General features: G+C 43.7%; 1 protein-coding gene across 3 annotated transcripts in view; it reads left to right on the top strand.

Annotated features, from left to right (window-relative positions):
* DNMT1 (DNA methyltransferase 1) overlaps nt 1-22,689 on the top strand; it is a 54,663-nt gene that overhangs the window by 15,054 nt on the left and 16,920 nt on the right. For all 3 annotated transcript variants that reach the window (XM_010593362.3, XM_003413098.4, XM_064280625.1), the window contains 15 exons: nt 1,237-1,271; nt 2,342-2,429; nt 4,191-4,225; nt 4,807-4,888; nt 6,296-6,330; nt 6,576-6,621; nt 13,496-13,576; nt 13,651-13,760; nt 16,468-16,586; nt 17,020-17,112; nt 17,980-18,131; nt 18,297-18,484; nt 18,585-18,768; nt 21,467-21,564; nt 21,829-21,976. In XM_010593362.3, coding sequence (XP_010591664.1) covers nt 1,237-1,271; nt 2,342-2,429; nt 4,191-4,225; nt 4,807-4,888; nt 6,296-6,330; nt 6,576-6,621; nt 13,496-13,576; nt 13,651-13,760; nt 16,468-16,586; nt 17,020-17,112; nt 17,980-18,131; nt 18,297-18,484; nt 18,585-18,768; nt 21,467-21,564; nt 21,829-21,976 — 1,494 coding nt within the window. The remainder of the gene's footprint in view (nt 1-1,236; nt 1,272-2,341; nt 2,430-4,190; nt 4,226-4,806; nt 4,889-6,295; nt 6,331-6,575; nt 6,622-13,495; nt 13,577-13,650; nt 13,761-16,467; nt 16,587-17,019; nt 17,113-17,979; nt 18,132-18,296; nt 18,485-18,584; nt 18,769-21,466; nt 21,565-21,828; nt 21,977-22,689) is intronic.

The following is a 22,689-nucleotide window of genomic DNA, read 5'->3' as shown; positions in this document are numbered from 1 at the left end:
AGTCACAGAGCTTAAGTCTGTCCCTTCGCCTGCCTGCCTCTCTTGTTGATGAGATCTTTGGGAAGGTCTGATTTTTAAATGTGTAAGGTACTAAAATTCTATAGCATGTTCCAAATAAGAAGTTGCATTCTTACCTCTGAGATCAGAGAGCCCCTGAGCTGCCTTGAGGTGGGGGGAGAAGGAATGAGTGGTTTGCTGAGGGCTTTGGATACTGCAAACTTGACCATTAGACAATGTTGCCCTGTATGACAAATGGCCAGCATTGTGATTGGCAGTGATACAGCAGCATTGGCTCCCATTTTTGATTTTGTTGGCTTTTGATTTGTTGCTAAGACATTGATTAGAGGTTTCTTACAAACTTGGATGAGTGGTGAATGCCTTTGCTGGGATCCCGCTAAAGGAAGGGTATTCATTATTTTGCTATAATGGGAGGTCGACTAAGATGTGCAATAATTCTTGAACCATTTGGTACCTGAAGGTAGTTTTTAACTGGCCGCCTTTCCTGCCCTGATACTAGTTAAAATTCAGCAGCAGTTACAGTCAGTACTCACCTAGAGTTCATTTCAAAACTGGGCAGGTCTGGTGTGCTAGTCCGACCATGATCCTGGCGAGAAGGAACCAGAGGCAATCCCTTGCCTGTGGTCAAGCTCACCTGATTCCTTCTTGCAGTAGAAAGGTCTGCAATGTGTTTTTTCTCTTAATATCACAGGTCCCTTTATAAACGGCCACATGTGGAGTTTTGTTTTAGTTGTGGTAAAATATATACAACAATGCGTGGCATGTTGGAGGTTGAATTCAAATTGAGCGATTTTCTGGAAAGCTGTGCTTAGTTCTTTTAAATTCAGGCTCCACATGATGGGTTGTCTGTGTTTGAGATGGAACTACTGTCTAAATTGGGTCATGCTACTTTATCGTTTTATTATAGATTCCTAGTTTTGGTATAAAATTACCTATGAAGTTGTCAGAACTTCATGGTGACAGATGATAGAAGGATTTGAGGGTAAAATACTTGAATTACAGTGTTGTAGAGTCTGTCCTCTAAGAGTTTAACATTCTGCCTGCTTACTTCGCTAAAAAAAAAACAATTGTCTTGAATGTAGACAGTCTTTACTCCTATTGAGTAGACTGTAGGATCAGTTTAGAGATTTTATTCCCATAAAACCTTCAATAAACGGCTTCAAAGAAAGAGCAAGACCAAATGGGAAAAAAATAACTAGTCTTTTTTTCCCCATTTAGGAAGAAAAGAGACTCAGAAGTCAAACCAAAGAACTGTAAGTAAAGTTAATATGCCTTTGTGCTTTCTGTGAAACTTAGTTGCTAAAATAAGTGTTCTGGTAATTGATGCAGAGGATTAGGTACGTTAACCATACGTGTAGTATGTGGGTAAATTCTGCTTGTGAAAGCTCAGACCACCACAGCAAAGGCTGAAGTCAGCTTTGATTCCTGCTCCTGACCCCAGGCCATTCCTCAGGGGTGGTCACATAACAATCTCTCAGGTGGCGGTAAAAGGGCATAGAGGGTGTAATTGTGTCTGTTACCTATCTCTATGAAAATGCTGTGTAACAAGCCACCCCAAAGCTCAGTGGCTTAAAACAGCATTCCCACCCCCTACCCCCGTCAAAAAAAAAAAAAATCCCGTGAGCGTTTATTGAGCACAAGTCTGCGGCACAGTGGCTGTCAGCTGATCCTGGCCGACCTTGGCGGGGATGACTGAGCTGACTTGTCTCTTCCATGACTCCGGTAGCCTGGGCACGCTCTCACGGCAACGGCATAGCATGAGAGCAGAAGTGAAAAGAAGCACTTTTTCAAGCCTCTTTCGACATCCGATTGCTCAAAACAGATGATGAGATTGGGCCCGAGTCAAGGGGTGGGAAGAATACACTGCTCCCAGTGGAGGGCCCTGGTGGAGGAGAGGTGAAGACACAGGCCCATGCGTGCAGTCAGCTTTCTGTGGTCGCTGCTGCGGATTGCACCTCAGACCAGCTCTCAGGAACCTGCACAAGGTCGGCCTCCAGGCCAGCCGCTTGCCTTCGCCCACTGCAGGCAGATTTCCCTTCAGGTTACCAGAGTTCATAGAGTCCTGTACTTTGTTTTAAACTACTGGCTTCTCTCACAACATTCCTATGAAGTGTTGATGGTATTTCTGAAGATACTAAGGACTGAAGTAAGAAATGCTTTTCAGGTTTTCTGCAGCGAAGAGTTACCTGCCCTTCTGATGGGAAAGGGAGTCCCTGCTATAAATCTGGGGAGGAGGCTGTGTAAGCCCTCCTTGCGGCTGCTTGAAATGGTATTGGGGCCTCCGAGCTCCTGACTGGCACTTGTGTGTTGTTTTGTGTGATAGAACATCTAAACAGAAACCTAAGGAGGAGCCGGACAGAGAAGCAGTACCAGGAACTCATGCTGAAAGGGATCAAGAAGGAGACGAGAAAGTAAAGACCGAATCTTTACATTTCTTACTCTACCTTACTCTTATGTTCTCCATTTCATTGGGAGAAATGGTGTTGGCTAGGGCTCTGGGTTCAAATTCAGCCCTTCTTACCCATGGGGTGACTCTGGGCAAGTCCCTGATCCACCTCTTGGGGGCTGGTGGTTGTCACCACGTGTCTGTCCCTGATATACTGTGAGCATTCAGTTGCTGTTTATCCATAATGGTGGAGGGCTTTGTGCCTTGACTAAGATGTCTGTGAAACCAGCTTCTCTTGTGATCCTCTCCACTGAGAAAACTTGACGTATGGTAAACACAGACCTGGGTGTCAGCCACACATCTGCTTCTTCACCAGTCAGTGTCTTAAATTCTTCTGAGCCTAGCCCTGCATCCCCTGCCCCCCTTAAGCCTCCCTGCCTCTGGCTCAGCTAAGTGAACATGTTTAAACCTGAAACGTTACCCATGGAGCCAGGATTGGTACTTTATACACGCAGAGGACAGTGAGGTTATCCGCAGGACAGTCCTGCTGCTGGAACTCCGGGGGAGGAGGATAGGCCATCTGCTAGGGGTACAGGAGTTTGACCTGTTTAAGCAGCTTTGTCCTTTTCTGACTAAGAGAGGTGAATTAGGATGATCCCAGGACTATCACTGTGGTTTTCTGCCTGTTGAGATCTGGAGCATGGAGGGAACCTGAAGTCACAGATTCGCTGGGTTGTGAGCGTTCTCACTTCTCACCTGGCCGCCCGTGGCATCCATTCTCACCCTACGGCAGATGACCTTCTTGGTATCGCATCCAGTTTGCTCTAATGTCTTCCTGTTTCTCACCTTTTCTATCCAGATATTGGTTACCATGGACAGCACTTACTGTCAGCACTTGCCTGGAATCCCTTTCAGAACTAGAGAGATCTTAGTGGTGTAGGCAGACCACCCACTCTCCTCAGACGGAAACTGGCAAGAGCCTTAGATCACAGCCAGCGCTTTTGCCTCATGGTAGAAAGGGATGTAAGGATCAAACATTTGGCTTTTCTCATATTGTTGACTTCTGTTTTTATAAATCTATTCATAGATTTATTGCTTTTTGAAGATAAACTGAATAAATGTATCAGAAACGTGTTTTTTGTACATAGGCTCAGAAAATATTAGACTGTCCATATAGAACAAGGAGCTGGTAACCAAGTTGGAAATTGCTACTTTTATTTATACTAGATTCCTAAGTTTGATTTTTTTTCTGATATCCCAGTGCCTGTCTGAGACCAGATGGTAGATGAAGCTATAGGCATTTTGGCTGACACAAGCAAGATGTCTATACATTCCCTTTTACACTGGGCTGCTGTCTTGGACAGGGGTTGGCAAACTACAGATGTCAGGCCAAATCAGGCCGTGTGCCTGAATAAAGTTTTATTGGAACACAACCATGCCTTTTCATTACATATTGTATGTGTCTACTTTTGTGCTACAACAGCAGAATTAGTAGTGACATAGAGACCACATGGTTCCCAGAGTCTAAAATACTTACTACCTGGCCCTTTATGAAACAGTTTGCCAACTCCTGTTCTAGGAGTTTCTTTAGCATCTCTTGTTTGTAGGGGATGGGGAACTAAGCCATTGAAAGTATGAAGCCTCATCCCTACCCTCTAAATCAGCCCAGATCTTTCTGGTCTCTAGCAGTACTGAGATCGTTAACTGATAATTTGGTCTCAGTCTTTCTCAGAGACTAATTTTCTGCCCTTTATCTCTCCACACCTGCTCCACCTCCCCCTTTCAGGATGAAAAGAGGCGCAGAAGTCAACCTAGAGATTTGTAAGTAGTTAAAGCACATGTGTCTTTGCACTCTGCTTTGTGTAATGTTAATTACTGAAGTACCTGCTGTAGAAACCTGTGATGATGTAGAGGTTTACAGGTGTTGTTGGTGCTATTCAAAGATTGGGTCAATTGGGGCAGAATTGGTTAAGAAAAACTCTGGGCCCATCCTTGCCCTCCTCTGCTTCCGCCAGTGTTCCCATCACACTTGTCAGGATCATGTATGCCTTCCAGCGTCTCTCCTCGGGCCCCACATGTCAGTGGTCACTCCACTAGAAGAAGATGTGGCAGTCTAGTTCCGTAAAAATTTACACCCTTGGAACCCCTATGGGGCAGTTCTACTCTGTCCTATAAGGTTGCTATGAGTTGGAATTGACTCGACAGCAATGGGTTTTAACATGCTTTTAGAGCTGATGTGAGAAGGGGGCCTCATTTTTGGATGGGAAGAGTCTATTCACCAGATCTATTCTGAGTATTTTACTTTTCGGTAGGGAGTCATTAGTTTGTCATTTTTAGTGCTAGCTGGCAATACAGGTAGTTTTTCTGAGCTAATATTTGGTATATTTTTGTTTACATATCAGGGCTGCCAAACGGAGACCTGAAGAAAAGGAACCTGAAAGAGTAAAACCGCAAATTTCTGATGAAAAAGATGAGGATGAGAAGGTAAATATTTTGAAATTTCTTTTTCAATTTTACCATAATTTTTGCATCTTATTGGTTGGGGTATGGTTTAAAAACTGATTTTCTTTTAATTAACTTTTTATTATGAAAAGATTCAAACATACACAGAAGTAGAATAGAGTTAGGAACCCTCACGTACTCATCATCGACTTTAACAGTTATCAATCAACTTATGGCCAAGTGTGTTTTCAACTCAACCTCCACCCATTCTTCTCACCCCACCCCTGCCCCTAGATGATTTTGAACAAATCCCAGACTTGCTAACTGAAGTATTTATAAGAAAAATAGCTTTAAAAGAAAAGCACTCTTTTTAGAAAACCACATTACCATTATCATACCTCACAAAATTAATAATATTAAAGATCTAGTCAGTGCTCAAATTTCCCTGTGTCTCAATTTTTTTTTTTCCTTAACAGTTTGAATTGGAACTCAAACCAAATACCAAGTATATGGTTGATAACCTGTTGTCGTCGAGTCAATTCCAACTCATAGTGACCCTATAGGACAGAGCAGAAGTGCCCCATAGGGTTTCCAAGGAGTGGCTGGTGGATTCGAACTGCTGACCTTTTTGGTTAGCCAACATAACTCCCCACAGCTCTTAACTGCTACGCCACTGGAGCTCCATTTAGTTGATATTTGTCCTAAATATCTTATCTATAGGTTTTCCTCATCTTTTTTATTGCAATTTGTTGAGGGAACCAGGTTTTCTGTAGAATTTTCTGGATTCTGCCTGTTGCATCCCTCTGGTGTTTAACATCTCTTCCACCCTTGTGTTTCCTGTAGGCAGGTAGGTAGTTAGGTCCAGAGGCTTGTCCAGATGCTGGTCTTTTCTTGTTGTTTGTTTTTTTCAAGAGTACTTCAGAGGGTGGTGCTAGAGCTTCCTGTTGCATCATACCTGGAGGCACAGTTGTCATTTTATGATGTCAAGATTGATCCCTGGGTTCAGGTGCTGTCTGCCTGATCCCTTCCTTATAAAGTTTCTTCTCAGCTTCTCACGTAATTGTTTTGTTTACAGTCTTCACCTGAATCTGCCAGGTGGCGTGAGTCTAGTTCTGCCATTCCTTCATTCACCTGAAATAATACGAGAAACACTTCCCCTCGTGAATTACTTGCTTTCCTCGAGGGACTGTTTGGATAGGCGAGCTAAAGGTTTTAAAAAAAAAAAATTTTTTTTTATTTTTTTAATCTCTCTTGTGAATCCTTAAAAGAAGTCTTTGTAAGATTTTTGATGATAAGATTTAGATGCCGAGGGGGAGTCAGGTCTTAGCTGAGAAAAGCTACTTTCCTTTGTATTTGTGATAGTCAGCTATATAGAATGCTTAACTGAGGCATTTTCCAGATGTGAAATACTTGTTTAGCTTTTTCTTCTCTTCTGTTTTCTCCATTTAGGAGGAGAAGAGACGCAAAACTTCATCCAAAGAACTGTAAGAATTTGTTTTTTTTTTGTCCCTTATAGGAAAATGATCATTCTAGAAAGAAAGATAAAGGGGCTCTTAGTGAATTGCATCTCAGTCCTGTGAACGAAATCCCATACAGGCTCTAGCATCAGTTCTACTGCATCATGTGGGAGAGAACCATTTGTGACCTTAGGCATAAGTCTGACAGGGTTGATTTTGTTAGTCTTACAGGATTAAAAACAAAAAAAAATGATCTTGTGCTTTGTTCCCAGAACTGAGAAAAAAGTGTCTCGAACCAAAACAGTAGTGTCCTCCAAGGTAAGTGCTTTCTCTTTTGAATGAGCATAACAATGCTAATGTTGTCCTAGCCAAATCCTGTCAGATGTTGTATGTCTGCTGAAGGGCTTTGGGGATGTGGACCCTGTCCCACAGAGCAGCAGGGAAAGGTGTGCATGAGGTGACAGCCTGCAGGGAACTGACATTTTAGATGAGGTGATCAGAGAAGACCTCACCTAGAAGGTGACCTTTCTGCAAGACCTGAAGGAGGTGGGGAGCAGGGCCTGCTGATAACCTAAGGGCAAAGTTTCTGAGGCAGGAGTAGCCACTGACAAATAGGTGATGGCTCCCAGACTGGGAGATTAGGCAGGTAAGTGAATAGTAATAACAGTCAGGAGGAAAGGAAGAGGCTTAAAGTGAATATTTGGCACCTCTAGGGTGGCCAGTGTGCTCTGGTATCATGGGTATGGCGTTTGACCGATGTCCAAATTAAAAGCTTGTCATCGGCACACAGAGAGGTGGTGGTTGAAACAAGGAACCGGGATGTGATTATACTGTGCAGAGGAGGTGGAGGAGAGAACACTGAGGAAGGCAAGGAGAGGCAGGCACTATGTGAGAGTCGCCATAGTTCAAGGCAGGAGCATGTGGGAGTAAGGGGAACAGTGGTCAGTGTCTCGCTACAGAGGTTGAGAGAAGAGAGAGATGCTTATCGAACTTGGTCCTTTGAGAGAGCATTGCTGGCGGAGTGAAAACTGCCTCTACCTTCAAGAACAGCAGATGTGTTAAAGAGGACAGTAGCCAGAAAGGGCTGCACCATCTGATCCGTCACTGGGATCTTATCACTTCCAGCTTCTGACTCTTCAGATTCTCTGTCTCTGTGCCCAAAGGTGCTATTTCATAATGATTCTGTTATATCAGTAATTGCGACAGACTTAAAAAAAAAAAAAAACAAAAAAACCGGAACACTAGGCATATTAGGCCAGACTCTAAAACTGCTTCCCCCAGATCAGTGGTTCTCAACTGGGTCTGATCCTGACCCCAGGACATTTAGCCTTGTGTGGAGACATGTTGGTTGTCAGGACTTGAAGGGTGCACTGCATCTAGATCTAGTGGGTGGGGGCCAGGGATGTTGCTGCAGGGCACCGAACAGCCCAGCCCCCTTTGCCAAAGACTTACCCAACCCACAATATCAGTAGTGTCGCGGGTGAGAAACTCTGCTCTAGATTATATTTAAGTAGTCAAATGTTACTTTTTTTTTACCTCAATTCAATAAATTTTTTTCTTTCACTAAAAAACGTGTTCACAGAAAGACTTGTATAAAAATTTATAGCTGTATCATTCACAATAGGCAAGAAACTGGGAACAACTCAAATGTTTATCAGTATGTGAATGGATAGCCATACTGGTCCATCCATACAATGCAACACCACTCAGCATAAAAAGGAACAAACTTGTGATACGTACAGCAACATGGAGGAACCTCAGAAAGTCTTATAATGTGTGAAAGAGCTAGATGTAAAAAGTACATATGGTATTACAGGCAGTCCCCGTATTATGAATGAGTTCTGTTCCTAAGTCTGTCTTTAAATTGAATTTGTCAGTCAAATGTTTTTAGTATTTGGTATGTAGCTTACCCTTCTATGCATAAAAAACAAACACTTCAGATACACTAAAACATCCTTAGCATAGTAATACGATAATAATAATGTTTTGATGTGCTTGCAAAGTAGCACCCGTTTGGTATTACGAACCATTGTATGTACTTCAAATTTTTAATATACTTGGCTTTATGGAGGTTGGTTCTGCTGTAGAGCTCAAGCCATGGAGTCTGCTTAAAGTAAAACCCAAGAGTTTTATTGAAAAAAAATTAGTAAATTGGGAAAACACAAGAGCTTTTTCGAGTTAAAAGTTGTTGTTGTTGTTAGGTGCTGTTGAGTCGATTCCGACTCATAGTGACCCTATGCACAGCAGAACGAAAACATTGTTGCTGTGTTTGAGACCATTTTTGCAGCCACTGTGTCAATCCCTCTCGTTAAGGATCTCCCTCTTTTTCGCTGACTCTTAACTTTACCAAGCACAATGTCCTTCTCTAGTGACTGATCCTTCCTGATAACATGTCCAAAGTATGTGAGATATAGTCCTGCCATCCTTGCTTCTAAGGACCATCCTGGTTGTACTTCTTCCAAGACAGATTTGTTCATTCTTTTGGCAGTCCATGGTATAGTCAATATTCTTCGCCAACACCACAATTCAAAGGTGTCAATTCTTCGATCTTCCTTATTCATTGTCTAGCTTTCGCATGCATATGAGGCAATTGAAAACACCATGGCTTGGGTCAGGGCACCTTAGTCCTCAAGATGACATCTTTGCTTTTCAATACTTCAAAGAGGTCTTCTGCAGCTGATTTGCCCAAAGCAATGCATCTTTTGATTTCTCGACTGCTGCTTCCATGGGTGTTGATTGTGGATCCAAGTAAAATGAAATCCTTGACGACCTCAGTCATTTCTCCGTTCATCATGATGTTGCTTATTAGTCCAGCTGTGAGGACTTTTTTTTTGTACTTTAGATGAAAGTTTTCAGAACAAACTAGCTTCTCATTAAACAATTAGTACACATATTGTTTTATGACATTCGTTAAAAGCCCACATGTCAACACTCTCCCGTCTTGACCTTGGGTTCTCTATTACCAGCTTTCCTGTCCCCTCCTGCCTTCTAGTCTTTGCCTCTGGGCTGGCGTGCCCCTTTAGTCTCATTTTGTTTTGTGGGCCTATCTAATCTTTGGCTGAAGGGTGAACCTCAGGAGTGACTTCATTACTGAGCTGAAAGGGTATCCAGAGACCATACTCTCAGAGTTTCTCCAGTCTCTGTCAGGCCAGTAAGTCTGGTCTTTTTTTGTGAGTTAGAATTTTGTTCTACATTTTTCTGCAGCTCTGTCTGGGACCCTCTATTGTGATCCCTGTAAGAGCAGTTGGTGGTAACTGGGCACCATCTAGTTGTACTGGATTCAGCCTGGTGGAGACCGTGGTAGTTGTGGTCCATTAGTCCTTTGGACTAATCTTTCCCTTGTATCTTTGGTTTTCTTCATTCTACTTTGCTCCCAAAGAGATGAGGCCAGTGAAGTATCTTAGATGGCCACTCACAGGCTTTTAAGACTCCAGATGCTATTCACCAAAGTAGAATGTAGAACATTTTCTTTATAAATTATGTTACGCCTATTGAGCTAGATGTTTCCCGAGACCATGGTCCCCACAGCCCTCAGCCCAGCAGTTTGGTCCCTCAGGGAGTTTGGTTGTGTCTGTGGGACCTTTCCTTGGACAAGTTGTGCTGGCTTCTCCAGTATTGTGTACTGTCTCACCCTTTACCAAAGTTACCACTTATCTATTGTCTAGTGTTTTTTCATCCCCACCCCTCCCCTCCCTCATAACCATCAAAGATTGTTTCTGTTTGTGTGTAAACCTTTTCAGTACAGTAGTGGTCTCATACAATATCTGTCCATTTGTGATTGACTTATTTCACTCAGCATAATGCTCTCCAGATTCATCCATGTTATGAGATGCTTCAGAGACTCACCGTCGTTGTCGTTCTTTATTGTTGCATAATACTCCATTGTGTGTATGTACCGCAGTTTGTTTATCCGTTTATTTGTTGGTGGGCATCTAGGTTGTTTCCATCTTTTTGCCATAGTGCACAATGCTGCAGTGAACATGGGTGTGCATATGTCTATTCGTGTAACAACTCTTATTTCTCTAGGATATAGTCCTAGGAGTGGGATTGCTGATCATACGGTATTTCTATTTCTAGTTTTCCAAGGAAGCGCCGTATTGTTTTCCAAAATAGTTGTATCATTTTGCATTTTCACCAGCAGTGAATAAGAGTTCCAGTTTCTCCGCAGCCTCCCCAACATTTGTTATTTCCTGTTTTTTTGATTAGTGCAGTAATCCCAGGGTGAGATGGTATCTCATTGTGGTTTTGATTTGCATTTCTCTAATGGCTAGTGATCACAGGCATTTCCTCATATGCCTGTTGGCCACTTGAATGTCTTCTTTGGGGAAGTGTCTGTTCATTTCCTTTGCCCATTTTTTAATTGGATTATTTGTCTTTTTGTTGTAGAGGTGTTAGGTTTTCTTGTAGATTTTAGAGATTAGACCTTTGTAATAGCCAAAAATTTTTTCCCAGTCTGTAGGTTCTCTTTTTACTCTTTTGGTGGTCTTTTGATGAATGTGTTTAGTTTTTAGAAGATCCCAGTTATCTAGTTTATCTTCTGGAGTTTGTGTTGTTTGTTGTGGTTTGTATCCTGTTAATGCCATGTATTAGGGCCTCTAGTGTTGACCCTTTTTTTTCTTCTATAAACTTCATAGTTTTTGGCTTTATGTTTAGCTCTTTGATCCATTTTGAAGTAGTTTTTGTATATGGTGTGAGGTATGGGTCCTGTTTCATTTTTTTGCAGCTGGACATCCAGTTTTGCCAGCAGCCCAGTTATGAGGATTTTTGTTTTCTTTATGTTGAGTTGTAATCCATACTGAAGGCTGTGGTCTTTGATCTTCATCATTAAGTGCTTCAAGTCCTCTTCACTTTTAGCAAGAAAGATTGTGTCGTCTGCATAACGCAGGTTGTTAATGAGTCTTCCTCCAGTCATGATGCCCTGTTCTTCTTCATATAGTCCAGCTTCTTAGATTATTTGCCCAGCATACAAATTGAATAGGTATGGTGAAAGGATACAACCCTGATGCACACCTTTGCTGACTTTAAACCATGCATTATCTCCTTGTTCTGTTCGAATGACTGCTTCTTGATTCATGTAGATTTCTCACAAGCAAAATTAAGTGTTCCGGAATTCCCATTCTTTGCAACGTTATCCGTAATTTGTTATGATCCACACAGTCGAATGCCTTAGCATAGTCAATAAAACACAGGTAAACATCTTTTTGGTGTTCTCTGCTTTCAGCTGGGCTCAGTCTGACATCAGCAGTGATTTCCCTGTTTCCACGTCCTCTTCTAAATCTGGCTTGAATTTCTGGCAGTTCCTTGTTGATATACTGCTGCAGCTGCTTTTGAATGATCTGTTTCCGTAGAAGTTTTTATACATACAGAAATAAAGGAAAGATAGGGGGTTAATGATTGGTTGTAGATAAGATCAGTTTCAGTGTGAAGTTCTTTGAAATATAAAGATTGGCTGTCAGGTCAGGGGAGTGGGCCAGCTGGGTTGAGTTATTTTTGATGGAATCGTAGTCAGCTATTGGAAACCCTGGTGGTGTAGTGGTTGAGTGCAAAGCTGCTAACCAAGAGATGGGCGGTTCAAATCTACCAGGTGCTCCTTGGAAACTCTATGGGGCAGTTCTACTCTATCCTATAGGGTCGCTATGACAATGGGTTTGGTTTTTTTTTTATTCACTATCATAGTCCTTTCTGATAGCAAACTGTTCACGACGTATTCTTCTCAAATGGTTTATGTACTGACTAGTTTGGTTAGTTATGAACATATTCTTCCCAAGAACAATCATTTGCATCTTGACATACTCTTCTTAAGTGATTTTACAACCTGACCTTTTGTTTCTTGGGAATGTATGTTGGCCCCATCATTTTGTTTGTTGAGGGTTGTTAAAGTTCCCTCATTCTTTTCTTTGTTTTTTTTTTTTTTTTTAATGCTTCATGTTATATTCTGGGCAATGGGTACATCGGTGTTCATCATATTATTTAAAAAAAAACTTTTTCGTAATTATAATACAGCTATTAATAGTAGTAATAACAACAATAAAATGTTCTACAAACGGAGAAGGCCCATTTAAGGAAAAATGAGCTATAGTATTTGTTTGGTTATCCGTTGTCATTACATAAAACAATCAGTAGTTTGTATTCCATGGGTCTCCCTCTTCATGTTGGCAAATGATTCATTCTAAAAATTCCCATTCTGGAAGCTTCAACTTTTACACAAGCTGTGAAATACAAAAGCCGAAGGCTTTTTTGCTGTGTTCTCTGCCCCTACAGCTCTCTCTCTTTGTGCCCCCTGAGGACAGCTGAAAGTTATTTATCTATTGGTTTCAGCAAAGCACAGTGGAAACTTACAGAAATGATCGGCTGTAGTTTTGAAGCAGAACCTATGCTAAAAATCAAAATGAGTTTGACTTTGGACAAGAACATAGCTCTTTCCTATTAATCAGGTGCCTAACTTATTTATTTTAAGTGCTCTTAGTTCGTAACTGCAAGTTGTACCTAAGCCAGACGTGTGTAACCTGGGGACTGCCTGTATTCCATTTCTGTGAAGGTCTTCACAGGCAGAACTAAGCTGGGGTGATAGAAATCAAACGATTGGTTGCCTTCAGAATTGAGAACTGACTAGAAAGTGGCACTGTGAGGATGGAGATGTGTCTTAATTGGAGTGTGATTGCATGCGAATATACATTTGTCAAACCGTATATACTTACAAAATATGAATATTGTATGAGAATTATCTCGGTTAAAATATTTTTTAAGTAGAACTTTCGGATTATCATCTCCATCTCAAACATTATTTTGCAAAGTTTTGTATGCTGAATATTCTTGTATAATTGATGTCTATAGGCTCTAGAATAGAAATAAATAGTTCCCCAAACTACAGGTTGAAAATTGAGTCTCGTTAATGTTATATTTATGGAGGTTAAGCTCTGAGGAAGAATATTCTTTTCTCCACCCTACGTTTACCCAAAGCAAGTAAGAGACGCATTAAGGCTGGAATTTCAGGAAATTGAATTGATAAAGCAAATCAAATATGCCTTGGGGATTTGGGTTTACTTAGCTCTGCTTTCAGGACTTGGCCTATAAAATATAACATAGGGCAGTCTCGGTGTAAATGGACATCTGGGAATAAACTGGTGGCGCAGCACTAATGGGGGGGCTTGGAGCTCCTTTCTGACCTCCATTTGTGCTCATGCTCCTGCAGACTCATCCCCCGAAGTGTGTTCAGTGTGGACAGTACCTGGACGACCCCGACCTCAAGTATGAACAGCATCCCCTTGATGCAGTAAGTTCAAGCCTGGTTTCAGGCCTTTGTTTCCTATCTTTTGTGTCTGTGCTTAATGGTCCACTGTCTCTCAGGTAGATGAGCCACAGATGTTGACAAATGAGAAACTGTCCATCTTTGATGCCAATGAATCTGGGTTTGAGAGTTACGAGGCTCTTCCCCAACACAAACTGACATACTTCAGGTAACTGCTGTCCTTTTGTTTGTGTGCTTACTTCCTGGCGATAAGGCACTTCCCTAAAGACACCTACATTGTTAATACCCTGGGTGAAGCTCTTTTGCACCTAAACCTGAAAAATTTCTTAAGCTGCTAACACTTCATGAATAAGAGCCACAAAGGGGGGGGGGGGGGTGGGCGGGGGGGCTGTAATAGACCCTTGCCAGGTTTCATTTTGTGTTTTGTTAAAACTACATGTGTTAGATCTTTAGTCTGTGTACGTCCTGAAGGTCATTCATTCAAATGAGGGCCAGCCGTGGGCTAGGTGCTGATCTCGGTGGTGTGTGTAGAGCAGTTCAGGTCACTGCTTCCACGGAGACAGAAAATAAACAAGTTACACATATCGGGTAGTAACACATCTAACAAATGAAAAAAGCGTGATAAGCAGGGGGAGTGGGGGGGAGAAAGGAGTTCTGTTCAGATAGAGGGAAGTGACTTGAACAAAGACCTCAGTGGCATCAAAGAACAAGCTGAGGGGACAGCTGGGAGCAGAGCGTACCGGTGGAGGAGACAGCAGGTACAAAGGCTTGGAGATGGGAATGGTGATGAGGCTAGAGTAGTGGGAGTCAGGGGTGAATGGTAGGGGATGCAGTCAGGGAGCTGGCGGGTGAGGGCTAGGGTGTGCAGGGCTTTGCAGGTGGTGGCGGTGACTTTTCTCTGAGTGGTCTGTGCCTTCTTACTGTACCTTTGCCAGGCCTCCAGTTAGCTCTTGAGTGAGCAGATCCCCAGGCGCTTCAGCATCCTTTATTCAGTTTTGTTCCTTCTCTCACTTTAAGTGCAGATACTCTCAGAGGCTTAACTTTGTTTCTTTGTGGGAGATGGTTTGGTTCCAGGAACATCCCATGTCCCCTTTCAGGCCTCAGCACATGTTTTTGCCCCTCCCTAGAGAAGAGAAAGGTGTAAACAACAATTAACACACTTGATTGCAAACCGAAAGTTTGGAGGTTCAAGTCCACTCAGAGGCACCTTGGAAGAAAGGCCTGGTGACCTATTCTGACACACCTGGGGTCGCCATGAGTCGGAGTCGACTCTGTGGGAACTGATTACTAGTGAAGAGAATGGGGGGAAATCACCTCAGTGACCCCCTTTGTGAGCCTCCTGTGGATGTCCCTGCTGGGCAGCCTTTTCCAATCCCCCCTGCCCATACCAGGCTAGAGGTGGTTCTGTGCCCAGTGCACTCACCTGCTCCCTGTGGTCAGCTGATGGTGTGCCTCCTCCTCGCCTAGGCCTGAGCTCCACCATGATTGGGCTGGTGCCTGTATATCAGCAATCCCCAGGGCCTGGCCCAGAGCAGGTTTCAGACCTTGGACAAATGCACAAGTGAAATGTGTGCTGTTGGTGATGTAGTTCACACCCTCGAGGCTCCCTGTGGCCCTCCTCAGGACAGAGGCTCTGGAGAGAGCCTGAGCTGGAGCCATGAATTCATGCCATCGCCATGAATGTCAGGGCTTGGGGTCTCTTCTCTCTTGAGTTGGGGTCTTCCATAGACTAATTCCTGCAGGGTGGGATGGTGGCACTAAGGATACCCTTCCCAGGAGTAACTTGCCTCCAAGCCTGAGGTCTCTGGAGCCAGACCTCCTGCATTGTTTAGGGGACTCTGCTTACCTCTGGTACTTGGCCTGAAAGAGGCGGGTGAGAACAAATTTTGGGTGGGGCTCATCCTGGGAACCAGTGAATCCTGCCCTACATGGGACTTAGCACTTCTCCAGTGTTGTCTCTGCTGAGAGAGCAGCCCGCCAGCTGGGAACTGGACGTAATAGCGCAGTGGCCTGTCCTCCCTGCGTGTCATCTGTATGAGTCTGTCTTGCCCACTTGATTTTTAAGTCCCAAGGGCAGGGCCGTGATCTGTCTCTACCACACCTAGCACACAGAAGGGGAGCTAAACTCGGGGCATTTGATTTTTCATTTTAAAGTTTGTAAGATTCAAAGATGAGAATTTCTGGCTTTCAAGGACTAGGCGTGTGGGTGTGGTGGGGAGGGATGCTCTTAGGAGACTTGCATGGATCCCACGTGGCCCATTTGGGGACTCTGAGGGATGACATGGCTATCCACTGGGAGTGACCCTGCTGGTTGGGAATGGCGTGGTCCTTAAGGTTAGCATGGCCAGGTCCATAAGCAGAAGCTCCAAGTTCATGTCTTTGTTTTCTTAAATTTGGCATCCTGCCTTTCTGTGATTTTTCACTTAATGAGGAACATGTTCCCAAGTGTCGAGTAGCATCTGGACCATGGATGCTGTCCTTGCATTTGAGATGTAACCCTCAAAGGCAGGCAAGGTCCTGCCCTTGCACATCCCTGACCTACTCCTTCTTTTTCTCCTGTTGTATAGTGAGTTTTAGAAGCTAGTGTTTCTCCTTGAGAAACAAGCCGAGGGGAGGACATAGTGATTGCCTTTTCCCTTGATTATGAGAGTCCCTGGTGTCTCACTGTCCATCGCACGGGTCTTGGTGGTCACCTCTGCAGACACATGTGCTCCTGATGCACATAGGGGTTGGAGAAACGGGTAGAAATTTTACTTGGGTGATTGGACACTGTATTAATGTAGTGTTCCAGCAACCAAAGTGATAACCGAGTCCAGGAACTAAACTTAGTGCCATCACGTTGTGTCTGATGGTAACTGTGTGCTATGCCTTGCCTTAACTGGTTAGCTGATAAGCATGCTCTCTCGCCTGTCTAGTGTTTACTGTAAGCACGGTCACCTGTGCCCGATTGACACCGGCCTCATTGAGAAGAATGTCGAGCTGTTGTTTTCTGGCTCAGCAAAACCAATATACGATGATGACCCCTCTCTTGAAGGTAAGTGGAATGCTTCTGGGTTATGTTTACCAAAACCAAACCAAACCCATTGCTGTTGAGTCCATTCCAACTCATAGTGACCCTAAAGGACAGAGTAGACCTGCCCCATAGGGTTTCCAAGGAGTGCCTAGTGAATTCAAACTGCCAACCTTTTGGTTAGCAGCTGTAGCTCTTAACCGCTACGCGACCAGGGTTTCTGGGTTATGCTTAGAACAAATATTTAACGAACAAAACTTACAAAGTAATATTCAGCTGGAACTATTGTCTTTTAAAGTTGTGGCTTGAGACTTTGTGCTTTGAACCAACTGTAAGCAAAATGGCCTGATGACTCGGCCAAGGATTGCCTGCCCAGCTGCTGTTCAAGCTTCTGGGTTTTTGCTGTGAGTCATAGCTTAGTCCATTTTCTTTTGAGAAACTGTTTTTCTTCTCTTAGGTGGTGTTAATGGCAAAAATCTTGGCCCCATAAATGAATGGTGGATCACTGGCTTTGATGGAGGAGAAAAGGCCCTTATTGGCTTCAGCACCTGTAAGTGTTTGACTAAATGTAGCCTTGTTCTGGGACCTAAAAGGGGACCTTTGTTCCTCTTTCCTGGGAGTAGGTTGGGCTCTGAAGTCTCAACAGGCCTGTAGAAAGTACCATGTGACCATGTTGGAACCATATCAAGTTCATTTGGGATGGCCTCTTGTGTTAGCTATGGCTGGCTCTGGAACTGACCTCAAGTTATAAGAGTAGGTCATATTCTCTGACTGAGACTAGAAGGACCCCAGGGGTCATGGTCCCCAGACTTTCCGTTATCCCAAGACAGGAACCATTCCCAAAGCCAACTCTTCAGACAGGGATTGGACTGGAATATAAGATAGAAAATGACACTGGTGAGGATTGAGCTTCTTGGATCAAGTAGACACGTGAGACTATGTGGGCAGCTCCTGTCTGGAGGGGAGATGAGAGGGCCGAGGGGGTCAGAAGCTGGCTGAATGGACATGGAAATAGAGGGTGGAGAGAAGGAGTGTGCTGTTTCATTAGGGGGAGAGCAATTAGGAGTATATAGCAAGGTGTATATAAATTTTTGTATGAGAGACTTAAACCACAATAAAAATTAAAAAAAAAAAAAAAAAAAAAGGTCATGTTCATGCAATTTAAACCCTGAGCAAATGTCAAAAACCACAGACAAGCCAAATCAAAGCTCACTCAATCAGTTCTGATTCTCTAGCCAGCTCAAACAGCCGCTTCAGAATGAGCTAACTCCGATGCATTGTACTTTGCGTTTTTGACATTTGAATGTGGAATAGTTTTTAGACTGTTCTTTAAGGGATCCACTCATCCCTGCCCTATGGCTACTGTAGGTGCCATCAGGTTCAAACTGCTTTTAGAAATGTCATCTCTTCACTCCAGCATTTGCCGAATATATCCTAATGGATCCCAGCCCAGAGTATGCACCGATATTTGGGCTGATGCAAGAGAAGATCTACATAAGTAAGATAGTAGTTGAGTTTCTGCAGAACAATCCTGACTTGACCTATGAAGACCTGATCAATAAGATTGAGGTAAGAGCTTTAGGTTCTTCACCTGGGATTCATACCGGTTTACAAATATAGAGATGTTGCAAAAGAGCTCACGTCTAGAATCAGTAGGAACTATTTTTCAGTTGGATTAGAGCAATTTTACTTAAGTGTAAGAAAAATTTCTTATGTTTTTCCTTTTTTTTAAAGACCACTGTTCCTCCCTCTGGACTCAACCTGAATCGATTCACAGAGGATTCTCTCCTTCGACACGCCCAGTTTGTGGTGGAACAAGTAGAGAGTTACGATGAAGCTGGGGACAGTGACGAGCAGCCCATCTTCCTGACCCCCTGCATGAGAGACTTGATCAAATTGGCTGGGGTCACCCTTGGACAAAGGTAAGGATGCAGCAGGCATAAAACTAAAGATAGGAAAAGGCAGAGTGTCCTGTGTACTCTTCCCCAGGCTGCTGCTAAAATGGCGGAACCTCTCTCCCAGGCGAGCTGAAAGACGGCAGACCATTAGGCATTCTGCCAAGGAGAAGGATAAAGGACCCACCAAAGCCACCACCACCAAGCTGGTCTACCAGATCTTTGACACTTTCTTCGCAGAGCAAATTGAGAAGGATGACAGAGAAGACAAGGAGAATACCTTTAAACGTCGGCGGTGTGGCGTCTGTGAGGTAACCTTGCCCAGGCCAGACTCATGAACCCCTGAGATGGCCCAGCTCCTGGCATCATCTCTGAGGAGCTGGCTATGTTCTCTTTATGGCTTGACACTCTTACTGCTCAAATGTGATCCCTCAACAGAAGTTGGGAGAAAGAGTTAGGATCTGAGGGAACCTACATGCGTCATGGTACAAGTCAGCTGACATGACAGCTGTCTGAAGAGGTGTGCTCTTGGTTCTTTGCTGTTAACACCAGCGTAGTTAACTAAAGAGCAGTGGGGTTCTGAGCCCAGGCTTCCTAGGTGGCGTTTGCTCTCTACTGTGTCTCGAGGCCCGTGTGAGTCCTGAGGGAGTGCTTCCTCCAAGGGGGAGGAAACCCTCCCCGGGACTGGCCCTATCTCATGGCATAGGTTTCCTGGGAAGTGGGCACTCTGTCAGATTTAGACTGGAGGCCATAAAAGGCCTCTCTTTTTTTTTTTTTTTTAATTTTTATTGTGCTTTAAGTGAAAGTTTACAAATCAGGTCGGTCTCTCATACAAAATTTATATTCACCTTGCTGTATACTCCTAGTTGCTTTCCCCCTAATGAAACAGCACACTCCTTCCCTCCACCCTCTATTTTCGTGTCCATTCAACCAGCTTCTGACCCCCTCTGCCTTCTTATCTCCCCTCCAGACAGGAGCTGCCCACATAATCTCATATGTCTATTTGATCCAAGAAGCTCATTCTTCACCAGTATCATTTTCTATCTTATATTCCAGTCCAATCCCTGTCTGAAGAGTTGGCTTTGGGAATGGTTCCTGTCTTGGGATAATAGAAGGTCTGGGGACCATGATCTCTGGGGTCATTTCTGGTCTCAGTCAGACCATTAAGTCTAGTCTTTCTGTAAGAATTTGAGGTCTGCATCCCACTGCTCTCCTGCTTCCTCAGGGGTTCTCTGTTGTGTTCCTTGTCAGGGCAGTCATCAGTTGTAGCTGGACACCATCTGGTTCTTCTGGTCTCAGGCTGATGTAGTCTCTGGTTTGTGTAGCCCTTTCTGTCTCTTGGGCTCATAATTACCTTGTGTCTTTGGTGTTCTTCATTTCCCTTTGGTCCAGGTGGGTTGAGACCAATTGATGCATCTTAGATAGCTGCTTGCTAATGTTTAAGACCCCAGACGCCACTCTCCAAAGTGGGATGCAGAATGTTTTCTTAATAGATTTTATTATGCCAGTTGACCTAGATGTCCCCTGAAACCATCATCCCCAAATCCCCACCCCTGCTACGTGGGCCTTTGAAGCGTTCAATTTATTCAGGAAACTTCTTTCCTTTTGGTTTAGTCCAGTTGTACTGACCTCACCTATATTGTGTGTTATCTTTTCCTTCACCTAAAATAGTTCTTGTCTTCCATCTAGTTAGTGAATATACCTCTCCCTCTGTCCCTCCCTTCCCACTCTTGTAACCATCAAAGGATGTTTTCTTCTCTGTTTAAACTATTCCTCGTGTTCTTATAATAGTGGTCTCACACAATGTTTGTCCTTTTAAGGCCTCTCTTTTTGTGAACTTTATATTTACTTCAGAGTGGAGGAATTAACCTCTCTGATATGACCTGGAGATCAGCTGTACTTTAGTATCTGGTATTTGACCTTTTTTGCACTTCAATGCAAAGTACAGTGCCTTCAGAAATGCCTGGCTAGTGGTGATGCTGTCATCCTGGACTTAGAGCTTCGCCTTGGGTCTTAAGTGGCAGCCTCAAAAGGGATTTGCATGTCCTTAGCTTTCTGGCTTTGCATTTGTTTATTTATCGTATTTATACCAAATGTTTATAAAATTTTTAACCTTTTCTTAAAAGAAAATCATACATTCCTGGTATCATTCACACCTGTGTTACGTGTTGATACAGGTAGACCTAGTTAACTTGCTTTAACTCTTCCATAGGATTTTATTATGTGAATATCCCAATCTCTTATTCAATGATAGGCAACTTTGATTTTATACATGATGCAGTGGTGATGTCCTTGAACAGAGGTCTTCTGAATGTCATTACTTAGAGGTGGCATTGCTGGGCTGGGTGTGTTTATTTAACTTGGATCTGGAAGATGGCGGTCCAGGTGGTTTTGCCAATTTATCCTTTGAGCACTGTGAGGTCTTGTGTCCCCACACCCATGCCAGTGCTACACGTCAGGTTCTTAACTTTTGCCAACCTGGAGGGTCTGAATGGTATCTCGTTTTTAACTCTCATTCTCCATACTTCTAATAAGGCTGAATATGTGTATTTTTAAAAAGTATAATTCACCAAAAAGCTGGTTACTGTTACTAGTAGCTGTTTGTTTTCATTACCTAGTGCTGCTGTAACAGAAATAACCACAAGTGAGTGGCTTTAAGGACAGAAATGTGTTTTTTCACAGTTCAGGCTGCTAGGAGTCTGAATTCTGAGTGTGGCTTTAGGGGGAGGGCCTTCTTTGTTTCAGGTTCTAGCAGCTGGCGGTCCTTGACTCCTTGAGGATTGTCATGTGGGATCTGTCTTCCCTGGTTTGTACTTGTTGCTCTCTATGTAACTCAGAGGCCATCAGGTTTAGGACACACCCTACACTGATATAACTTTATTAACATAACAAGCAAACCTCCCAAATGGGATTATATACACAGGTATAAGGGCTCAGATTCCAACACATATATTTAAGGGATGCAGTTCAATCCATAGCATTGTTAAGTTTTTTAATGGTATCTTCTAGGTTTGTCAACAGCCTGAATGTGGCAAGTGTAAAGCCTGTAAGGACATGGTTAAGTTTGGTGGTAGTGGACGGAGCAAACAAGCTTGCCAAGAGAGGAGGTAGGTTTGGCCAAGTATTTTTCTTGCAGCTGGGGAAAACACTACTTTATGGAAAACAGGCTGGTCTGGAGGGGCTTGCCCTGTGAAAATGGGACAGCAGGCATCCTTTGTATAGCATTGTCACAAGGCCTGTTCCTGGCATCTGACTACATAACCCCAGTTGGTCTTACTTATAAAAGGGGCCCTGGTCATGGCCAGGGTATTGTGGGAGAAAACTTCAGTTCCCCAGTTGAACCTTAAAACTTACAACAAGTGGCTTTGCAGGTGTCCCAACATGGCCATGAAAGAGGCAGATGACGATGAAGAAGTCGATGACAATATCCCAGAGATGCCATCACCCAAAAAAATGCATCAAGGGAAGAAAAAGAAACAGAACAAGAATAGGATCTCTTGGGTTGGAGAAGCCGTCAAGGTAATCCTTGGAGAAGACTCCGTTATTTGCTGCTGCTCCCTGATAAGCAAGTCGTCTCCTGGTATCTTACCTACCAGACCTCGTCAGCAGCCTGAGCCTGAAGCTGAGAACCGTGTTCGTCTGCCCCATGAGAGAGCAGGACTGGCTGCGAGGCCCAGGCCTGTGGCCGAGCGCCAGTAATGGGTTTTGCTTGTGTGCCTATAAGACTCAATTTTCCTGATATTATAAAACGGGCATTTGACACAATTCTGGGGACATCAGATGGTTCGAAGAGAGTGGTCATAGCCACCCTGGCCTAGGAACGATATTTTCAGGGTGCTAGCAGATTGTCTCCCAGTCGTTGGTGGTCCTCTGTCTGTCTAAGGGTCTCTTCCTTTACCCTGAGAGGAAATGTCCTCTTATCATTACTTCCCCGTGTCTGTAAACCAAAGATGCAGTTGGTTCATTCAATAAACGTGAGCACCTGCCACCTGCCGGGTGCTGTTCTAGGCCCGGAACACCGTGGGGATATGCAGCTAAGCCTCACGGGACTGATGTTCCAGTGCCGGAAGAAGACAGACACGTACATTGTCAGATGGTATGAGTGCCGCAGCAGAACACAGCAAGGTAGAGGGATGGCATGTAGAAAGGAGCCAGCATGTGAAGGTCTGGGAAGAGCATGTGCAGAGGCCCCGAGGTGGGGTCAGTGGCCACGTGGCTGGAGTGGGATGAGC

This window comes from Loxodonta africana, chromosome 3 (assembly GCF_030014295.1).
Source record: "Loxodonta africana isolate mLoxAfr1 chromosome 3, mLoxAfr1.hap2, whole genome shotgun sequence".
Lineage (NCBI taxonomy): Eukaryota > Metazoa > Chordata > Mammalia > Proboscidea > Elephantidae > Loxodonta > Loxodonta africana.
This window is presented reverse-complemented; position numbering and strand designations above follow the sequence as displayed.